Below are 10,645 nucleotides of genomic sequence, written 5' to 3' on the forward strand. Positions count from 1 at the left end.
AGCAGAGAGTGCAGCTTGCTGATTCAGCGGACCTCTGTCACTTATAAAGACAAGACCACAGGCTCGGTTCAATGACCAAGGTTGCTGGCCAGGTTTATCAACAGGACACAGTCCTAGTGCCCTGGCTCTACAGTTACACCAACATGTATGCCTGCCTGCAACAAGGTATCAGTGCAATCAGCATAACAAAATGCTGTCTTATAGGCCAATACAAAGTTGCCCCTCCTATGATTTCTGCTTTTCACACACTGAAACAAACATGTTACCTTTTACACTTCTGCTATTGTTACCATCCTTACACCTTGTACCTGCTAGTTGAAACAAAACATCCTCAACCATTATCCTGTCAACCCCTCCTTATCTTTAGGAGGGGTCGGTGTAATCTTGACCATCCTCTCTAGTCAGGAAGTGCTTACTTGGTTAGTTGATACCGAGACGTTACTATTCTGACAAGACCTACTTTGGTTCACGCTCTTTGCCATGCCTAGGCTCTAACAAGGTCTACAGTCTACACTTAAAAGTTATATCAGCATAGCTACGTCAGCCAAGGGTATGAAAATACCACACCCCAATTCACGCAGCTATGCTGACATAGCTATATCTATCCTGAAGTTATTTTGACTGAAGAGGGTTTTCATCAAGATGGTGTTCTTATACCAACAGAAAAACCTTTCTGTCAGCACAGCCTCCATCTACACTATGGGGCTATGCTGGCACAGTTATAGACAAAGTATAGACATACCCCAAAAATAGTCAGGTATATACTTTTGCTCAATGTCCTGAAGATGCTCCAGGCTCTGTAAGAGACTTATTTTGTGTTGCAGGATTGAATTTTTTGATCATGTGGTTTCCATAGTCTGTTTCAAATATGACTGCTCATTCTAACAGCAAACAGGCTACTGGGGGCCTTGCAAAGTCCCTGTGTTAGAAAAGCTCTGCCCAAGATGAAAGTCAAAAAGAGCAATATGTGGAAAGATTCAAAAGCTCTGAATAGAGGAATATTTTCAACCAACTGGGACTAAGTCTAGTTTGAGAAGTTTATGAGTGAGTGAGTGAAAGTTGCAACTTTAACTTTTGCAACTAGGAAAGTATATATAAACAGAACAGTGGGCGAATTTCTTTGTAGGTTGTATTTTAAATTTCAAGAAAGAAAAATAGTCAAAAAATGCATCTTAAATAATCCTAGTCTGCTCTAATAATTCTCCTGAAAAAAGAGAGATACATTTCTTGTAGCTTTTGAGAAAGGGTGAGCAACACTTTTTCTTCATATTAAGTTCAATTTAGGCTTTACCACAAAATTATGATGTTACTAAAAGTAGATGAGAAAAGGCTTATTAGAAATATTCAAGGCTTACATTTGCTCAGATTTGAATACTGAACACCAATTTATCATTAGCTTCTATCACAACTACTGGGTATTTGTTAAAAAGCTTTCTTTCTACTTCCAGCAAGAGAAACTTGCTATCTGCTAATGGAAATCACTCATCTAAGCACGATTTTAAAGTATGAAACTTTAATTAGAGTAATCAAAATTACTTCAAAAAGGGACTTTCTTACTGAAAAAAGCATTTCAGCATTAAACAAACTTCTCACACGATTTTCCTAATTGTTTGGTAATTAGTAAGAATTAAGGAGGTTCTACTGTAACGATGGACAGTCCAACAGGCCAATTATGGATTAGTAAGAACACAAAAAGTTTTACAAGGCAATGATGTTTCAAAAATACTTCATGGTATTCGAGATCTACTGTAGTTAATTTTGTAAAGTAATGGAGCCTTAGTACTATGAGACCTCATGATACTCAAGACTCTTATTAAAACTTCACTAGAAAAACAGAAAAGGCTGAATTTTTTAAGAATCAAGTTTGTAAGTTAGAGAAGAATAAAATAGTGAGAGTCCAATGTATCAAACCCCCTCCCCCATTTGACACTGTGGTTAACTAATTTTATCTTTATGACATCACAACCACATTATTGTCAAAAGATTATTAGATCTCTGCAAATAAAAGCAGACACTAAACTATTTTAAAAAAAGGCTAAAGTCCTACCCAGGAATACACAGTATCAAATTTCAAATTCCTACCCTAAACTACTGAAGTGTTTAAAATATGCTTTATTTTTCTTTTGATTAATAATTGTAAATGTATTTTACGCTGCTTTTGTCATCTAAAAATCGGTTTTGAAATTACTCTCTCGCTCTCTCTCTCACACACACACAGACAGACACCCCCACTTTGTAAGAGGACACAAATGGAAAATTTCTGGCTGAAAAAAGAATGACAAATGTACACAACTGAAAAGGACCAATTGGAATGGAAATGCTTAGGCAACCTTACAAAGAGGGATACTCAACTTAATATCTAGTCAATTTAAAAAACAGGAGAGAGAGTTAGGCTACGTCTACACTACAGACCTTACAGCAGCAGCTGTACCGCTACAGCTCTCCTGCCAGCATAATTTAAAAAAAACCAACAAGCGGCATTAGCTGTGTCAGCAGGAGAGCCTCTCCTGCCGACGCAGTGCTGTCTACGTCAGCACTTTTGTGGGTTAAACTTATGTCGGTCAGAGTGTTTTTTTTCCACACCCAGACCGACAAAAGTTTTACCAACAAAAGTGCTAGTGTAGACAAAGCCTTAAAAGTTTTATCAGGTACTATAATAAAAATTGTAAACCCACGGTAATTAAGTGTTTTTCTTTCACCCTTTCTGATATACAATACAGGCCTACAAGCTGTGAAAGGATGAAAGATCAAGATGCTAAAAGGAACACTCAAGGAAGATAAGGCCATTGCAGAAAAGCTAAACAAATTATTTGCATTGGTCTTCACTGCAAAGGATCTGAAGGAGATTCCCACACCTGAATAATTCTTTTTAGGTGACAAATCCGAGGAACTGTCCCACATTAAGGTGTCAGTTAAGGAAGTTTTTGGAACAAACTGATTAAACTAACAGTAATAAGTCACCAGGACAAGATGGTATTCATCCAAGAGTTCTGAAGGAACTCAAATATGAAACCACAGAACTACCAGCTGTGGTATGTGACCTATCACTCAAATCAGCCTTAGTACCCGATGACTGGAGAATAGTTAACATAACACCGATTTTTAAAAAAGGATCCAGAGGCGATCCTGGCAATTACAGTCCAATAAGCCTAACTTCAGTATAAAGAAAATTGGTTGAAACTAAGAACAGAATTATCAGACACATAAATGAACACAATGTTTTGGGGGAAAGTCAATACAGCTTTAGTACAGGGAAATCACACCTCACACTATTAGAATTCTTTGAGGATGTCAACAAACATGTGGAGAAGGGTGATCCAGTGTACTTGGACTTTCAGAAAGTCCCTGACAAAGTCCCTCACCAACAGCTCTTAAGAAAAGTAAGCTGTAATGGGATAAGAGGGAAGGTCCTATCATGGATCAGTAACTGGGTAAAGGACAGGAAACAAAGGGTAAGAATACATTGTCAGTTTTCACTATGGAGAGAGATAAATAGCAGGTTCCCCTGAGGATCTGTACTGGGACTAGTGCTGTTCAACATATTCAGAAATGAACTGGAAAAAGAGGTAAACGGTAAGGTGGCAAAGTTTGCAGAAAAAACTATCTTGAGTAATTTAGTTAAGTCCCAAAGCTGACTGTGAAGAGTTACAAAGGGATCTTAGGTTTCAGAGTAGCAGCCGTGTTAGTCTGTATTCGCAAAAAAGAAAAGGAGTACTTGTGGCACCTTAGAGACTAACAGATTTATTTGAGCATATAAATTTGTTAGTCTCTAAGGTACCACAAGTATTCCTTTTCTTTTTTTAAAGGGATCTTAGAAAACTAGGTGACTGGGCAACAAAATGGCAGATGAAATTCCATGTTGATAAATGCAAAGTAAAGCACACTGGAAAACATAATCCCGACTATACATACAAAATGATATGGTCTAAATTAACTGTCACCACTCAAGAAAGGTCTTGGAGTCATTGTGGATAGTTCTCTGAAAACATCTGCTCAATGTGCAGCAGCAGTAAAAAAAAAAAAGCTAACAAAATGTTATGAACCATTAGCAAAGGGATAGCTATTAAGATGAAAATATCAATGCCACTGTATAAATTGATGGTACAACCACACCTATTGCTTGAAGTTCTGGTTGCCCCATCTCAAAAAAGATACATTAGAACTGGAAAATGTATAGAAAAGGGCAATAAAAATGATTAGGCGTATGGAACAGCTTCTATATGAGGAGAGACTAAAAAGACTGGGACTGTTCATCTTAGAAAAGAGGTGACTTAGGGGAGATTTGATAGAAGTCTATAAAATCATGAATGGTATGGAGAAAGTCAATAGGGAACTATTATTTACTCCTTAATATTAAACAAGATCCAGAGACTCATCTGAAATTACTTAATTTAAAACAAACATGCGGAAGTACTTCTTCACACACACCACACAGTCAATCAGGGGAACTCATTGCCAGGGGATGTTGTGAACGCCAAAACTATAACCGTGTTCGAAAAAGAATTAGAGAGTTTCATGGAGGATAGGTCCATCAAAGGCTATTAACCAAGATGATCAGGGATGCAACCCCATAGTCTGGAAGTCCCTAAACCTCTGACTGCCAGAAGTAGAGACTGGCAACGGGGGATAGATCACTCGATACATTGACCTGCGCTGTTCATTCCCTCTGAGGCATCTGGCACTAGCTAGATATCCACTGGTCTGACCCAATATGGCCATTCTTATGTTCTTACTTCTTGTGGAACTGACTGGACTCAAAGTGCTGCCAAGTGTACACAACTAATCAAACTGGTGAAAGAGAAAAGTTATCTAACCTCTTTCAGTTATAATAATCTTATGTGATACCAACATCAGTAACAGGTTCAACATTTTCAGAAATAAGTGACTAAGTTGATGGTGTCCCCTTCTGAGGATGGCTATAAATGCATAAACCCTAATTGTGACACCGCCCACCCTCAGGCAGATGAACAAGTTATATTTGCAATGTCAGTTCCAGAAAACTTTTTAGACATGTCACCTAAGCCATTAAAAAAAAAACCATCCTAGCCACCTTACACCTCCTCCCCAGCCCCCCGCCGACGACCAAGAACAAAAAAGAGCCCGAATCAAGAGGTGTTGCAATATACCTTGAAGGCCAGTAACTCAGGCTCTGTAGAACAAAAGAAGTGAAGTCTAGATTTAAAGTGCCCCACCTTGAATGCTCTGTACCCAGCCCCATTCACATACAAGTCTGGAGCTATCAGTAAATTGCTTCCTAACTGATCTCAACTCTCACGCTCGTGTAAAACAGAGGTGGGCAAACTACAGCCCGTGGGCCACATCCGGCATGCGGGACCATCCTGCCTGGTCCTTGAGCTCCAGCCGGGGAGGCTAGCCCCCGGCCCTTCCCCTGCCATCCCTCCTCCCCCGCAGCCTCAGCTCACCTTGGCGCCAGCACTCTGGATGGCGGGGCTGCGAGCTTCTGCCAGGCAGCACAGCTGCCAGTCCTGCTGCTCTGAGCAGCATGGTAAGGGAGTGGGGGGGTGGGGAGTGGGATAAGGGGCAGGGGGTTCCGGGGGGCAATCAGGGGACAGGGGGGTTGGATAAGCATGGGAGTCCCAGCGGGCCTGTCAGGGGACGAGGCACTCAGGGGACAGGGAGTGGGGGGGTTGGATAGGGGGTGGGGTCCCAGGCAGGCGGTTGGCGGGGGGGGCATCCCAGGAAGGGGCTGTCAGGGGACAAGGAACAGGGGGGGTTGGATGGGTCATGGGTTCTGAGGGGGGCAGTCAGGGGGTGGGAAGTGGGGGAGAGGGGAAGATAGGGGGCAGGGGCCAGGCTGACTGGGGAGGCACAGCCTTCCCTGCCCGGCCCTCCATACAGTTTTGGAACCCCGCTGTGTTCCTCAGGCCAAAAAGTTTGCCCACCCCTGGTGTAAAAGGACAGATATCTACAAAGTGATCAGGACCAAACCATAAAGGATTCAAAGAAAATTAATATTTTAAGTGGTACACAGGAAGATATTTAAAGTCTGTGGAATGTATTGACACAAGTGTACTAATATGGCCAATCCAACAAACACCACTAAGATGGCAACATATCCAGAACCAGCAGAAGTTTCTAGAAGCCTTCAGGTGTGACCTAAAACTAAAGCACATTGCAGTAATCCAATCTGGAGAGTACAAAATCCTAGAACACCATGGAAAGCTCCACATAAAGACAAAAAGAAAAGGAGTACTAGTGGCACCTTAGAGACTAACCAATTTATTTGAGCATAAGCTTTCGTGAGCTACAGCTCACTTCATCGGATGACAGAGTGGTCCACTAGGTGCATTGTAGTCTATACTAGAAAATGCTGTTAGTTTCCAAGGACAGAAATAAAATAGGTTCCACACATCTGCCGCAGCAAAGGTGAGCCCTGAAAACAGTTTGCACAAGTTTATGACAACACCATAACAAAGTAATCTTCACTATGACTTCTGCCAATCCCATCATCAAAGTAAGTTTAGAAAGTATTGCCATCTACCTAGTACAGACCCATTATGATTATGGCAGCCATTGGATCGTGAGTCAATATACCAGGGTCATCATTCCCTACACCAGGGGGAATTCCGCACCAAAAAATTCTGCACACAATATTTTAAAATTCTGCATATTTTATTTGTCAAAATAATAATATAATCATGCAAGTCTCAATTATTTTGCTAATTTATTTCAAAATACCTTTCAGCAACGATGCCTGTATTGTTACAGACAACAAAAAAGATTCAGGAAATGTTTTTTGACAAACAGATTCCTTACTAGGCACATTAATACACAACTCGGAGTAATAATTCATTTAAACTACAATACAGAAATGTATTTACCGCATCCTACAGAAGCGGCGCAGAGGCTTGGGGGAGTCAGGGGTAATGGAGGAGCTGAGGGAAAAGGAAGTCATTACTGGGAAGGAGCCTGGGTGTGAACTTGGGAGGGTTGTTGGGTGTGGGTTGGAGGAGTATGGAACAGGGGTTTTTTTGGTTTTTTTTTTTTTGGGGGGGGGGGGGAGAGTAGGGATTGTTAGGGAGCCTCCACCATGAGACCCTGGCTGACCCCTAGTCTCTCACTCAGTCAGGTACACTTGCCCCATGTGTCCCTGCACTCCCTCACCCCCATGTGTCCTTGCACCCCCACTCAGCTACCCTCCTCCCATCCCCATGTGGCCCTGCACCCCACCCATCTATCCCCCCCATGTGCCCCACACTGTCCACCCCCCCACCCATATCCCGTTCCTCCTGACCTGGCCCCATTGACTAGGCGCTGTGAGAAAGGGAAGAGAAAGAGGCTACCTATCTGAGCTGGGACTGTTCCCACCCAAGAGCGGCCGCTCTGTTCTCGTGCCACAGCAGTTCCCGGTGAGTGAAAGACAACTGCAGCACCTTTCCAGCAGAATATATTTTCTGCAGAGGAAAAAATTCTGTGTGGCACATGACTTCTGCATACGCGCAGTGGCGCAGAATTCCCCCAGGAGTAATTCCCATGGATGCTAAAGTAACTCCTGACAATAAGCCTGGACGACCAAAAACAAGTATTCAGCAGGGAATCAGAAATGTATGAAGATGGCCCTTTCAAGATGTGCACACATAGCCAATTATGAAATGGGAGGTTCTCTCCTTTCAAGGTGATACAAGCAACACAACCTCCTTCATTAGCTCAGACTGAACTAATGTCTTCTAATAGTAATAGTCATCTAGCGACTGCTGGATCATCCATATAGGGCTTGTAATGTGTGTCAAGTCAAGGCCCCATCCATACGTAAAATAATGGAGAGTGGTAGCTTTGGCTAACAGCCTTTCCCTAAACAATATGACCCATACAACAGGGTTCCTGGCATTCAATGCTCCAGAGATGAGCTTCCAGCAAGACCTGTGAGACTGACATTAAATGCCAAACAAATGGTCAATCCCTGCGAAATAATCTGTTTTATAAATCACAACAGGAATGAAGAGTCACGAACCCCTACAATTTATCTCCTTCACAATCCTGCCCTCAATAAACCCAATCCATAGCAGTTATGCTCAGCACTCTCTGAAGCCAAAGAGGCAAAGTTACAACAGAGGGGAGCCACATCATACCCCCTCACCAAGCCAAATATAATCAGAGGAGTGGGTAGATGTGACAAAGTAACAGGTACCTAATGGGAAGCCAAAAGCAAGGGAATAGTAAAAGGTAGGCCAAGGTGAGTGGAGCGAGATAAGCAAAAAGGACAGTAGTTGGAAGCCAGGACTGGGACTTGGTCTCCTGCCACTCTCTGCTTTGCCTGTCACTCCTGCCATATCTTCTTCATTAATCCATTTTTCCTGGAATTGGTAGAACCATAATGGCCTCTGGACGCCAAAGGAAATGGGGCATTCTTAGATGCAGGGGACTGATACAGAACAAAACCCCCTTGTACTATTCCTCCCCACCTCACTCCCAGGAATAAGAAAGCTCCACAGCACAGCTTTCATCCAGGAAACCAGTTAAGGATGAATCCACACCAGGCCACCCTTTCAAAGTTTAAATTCCCTAAAATTCAACCCCATACTCCTGTATCCTCTTCTTTCTCCTCACATGAGTTAAACATGGGTCAGACAGAAGTGTGGGACTCTGAGCAGGATGCCTAGAAGGGAAGAGGTAGGAGTCAAGCAAAAGCCACCATAAAACAATGGTGGAGAGAGAGGAAGACAGAAACCAGCAGAACTATTTCCACAAACTTCCATTCTCCATGCACCCACAACGACCCACCCGCACTGTACCAGCTACTGAGAGGGCCTCTCCTTGTCCTCCACCTCAGCCCATGCAAAGACACACAAGCACCTCCTCACTCCTACATCCCCCAACTCTGCACCCCCTACATACCTATCAACCCACAACTCTACTCTGAAAGCTCATTCCCAACACTCAGCCTGCAACTCTGCTCCACATGCTCCCCCACCCCCAACTCTGCCCCCACACATCTCCCCAGTTCCACAACCCCCAGCACTGAACCACATCCAACCCTACCCCCTCCCAAGCCCTCATCCCACATACACACCCCAGGCAACCTTCCCCCTCCAACTCCCCAGCCCTAATACCCTCCCAGCCCCATGACACCCACCCCCTACCAGCACCAGATCCCCAAACCCCACCCACCCCCTCTCCCCCAACTCCACACACACTAACCCTCCCCACATCATCCCTACAACCCTCTTCCCATCCCATGCCAGCCACCATTCTACAATCACTAAACATACCCAGCCCCCACAGTCCCCTTAACCCCAGCCCCAAATTCTACCTCCACACCTACAATCCCTGGCCCCAGAGCACCCATCCTCTGCCATCCCCCCAACTCCACCCCCACCACACCCAAACACTCAGCCCCCCCTCAATTGTAGCCCCAAATCTACCCCAACTCTGCCCCCCCACATTCTACTCCCACCTCTACAACCCTCCCGACCCCACAGCACCCATCCCCGGCCAGCCCCCAACTCCGCCCCCAGCCCTACAACTCCCAAACCCACCCAGTCCCAACCCAGAATCTACCCCCACCACCCCCCATCTCTACCCCCAGCCCTACAATCCCCAAACCCATCCAGTCCCACCCCAGATTCTACCCCCACCACCCCCCGTCCCCCGCCAGCCACCAACTCTACCCCCAGCTCTACAACCCCCAAACCCACCCAGCCCCGCCCCACATCCACCCCAGATTCTACTCGCACCCCTACAGCCCCCTGACCCCACAGCACCCGTCCCCTGCCAGCCCCCAACTCTGCCCCCGCCGGCCCCCTGCCCGGGCTCCCCCTGCTCCCGGCGGGGTGGGGGGCCCGTGACGCGCCGCTCGCCCACGGGGAGGAGCGGCCGGCGGGAGGGGGACCCGGGCCCCTGGAGTGGGGGGGCTCTTACCTCCGACCCGGTACATGTTGGCAGCCATGCCCGGGCAGGGGGGTCTGGGCCGCTCCCGCCGCCGCTGCCTCCAGGTGCCGGATCCGCTGGAAAATGGAGGCTGGAGCGGCTGGGAGGGGGAGGGGGAAGGGAGCGAGGGAATTAAAGGGGCCGCGCCGGCCAGGGAGCGGGCGGCTGGACTGAGGCGGTGCGGGTCAGGGGCAGATCAGAGCCGGGGGGGGACTGTGCGGGCGGAGCGTGAGGAGGAGATTCGGGCCGAGGGGGGAAACGGGGGCAGATAAGAGCCGAGGGGCGGAATGCGAGGAGTAGGGGGCAGATTAGAGCCGAGGGGCGGAATGGGGGGGCAATGCGAGGAGTGGGGGGCGGATTAGAGCCGAGAGGGGAATGGGGGGGCAATGCGAGGAGTGGGGGGGGGGAGATTAGAGCCGAGGGGCAGAATGGGGGGGGCAATGCGAGGATTGGGGGGCGGATTAGAGCCGAGGGGCAGAATGGGGGGGGCAATGCGAGGAGTGGGGGGGCAGATTAGTGCCGAGGGGCGGAAGGGGGGGCAATGAGAGGAGTGGGGGGGCAGATTAGAGCCGAGAGGGCAATGGGGGGGCAATGCGAGGAGTAGAGGGGCAGATTAGAGCCAAGGGGCAGAATGGGGGGGCAATGCGAGGAGTGGGGGGGCGGAGTAGAGCCGAGGGGCAGAATGGGGGGGCAATGCGAGGAGTGGGGGGGCGGATTAGAGCCAAGGGGCGGAATGGGGAGGCAATGCGAGGAGTGG

General features: G+C 46.7%; 1 protein-coding gene across 3 annotated transcripts in view; it reads right to left on the bottom strand.

The window, feature by feature from the left end:
- The window catches only part of MTA1 (metastasis associated 1), a 142,589-nt gene extending 132,617 nt beyond the window's left edge, over positions 1-9,972 (bottom strand). For all 3 annotated transcript variants that reach the window (XM_077824301.1, XM_077824303.1, XM_077824304.1), the window contains exon 1: positions 9,880-9,972. In XM_077824301.1, coding sequence (XP_077680427.1) covers positions 9,880-9,907 — 28 coding nt within the window. In that variant the 5' untranslated portion in view covers positions 9,908-9,972. The remainder of the gene's footprint in view (positions 1-9,879) is intronic.
- Between the last annotated feature and the right edge of the window lie 673 nt (positions 9,973-10,645).

Source organism: Eretmochelys imbricata, chromosome 8, assembly GCF_965152235.1.
Source record: "Eretmochelys imbricata isolate rEreImb1 chromosome 8, rEreImb1.hap1, whole genome shotgun sequence".
Taxonomy (NCBI): domain Eukaryota; kingdom Metazoa; phylum Chordata; order Testudines; family Cheloniidae; genus Eretmochelys; species Eretmochelys imbricata.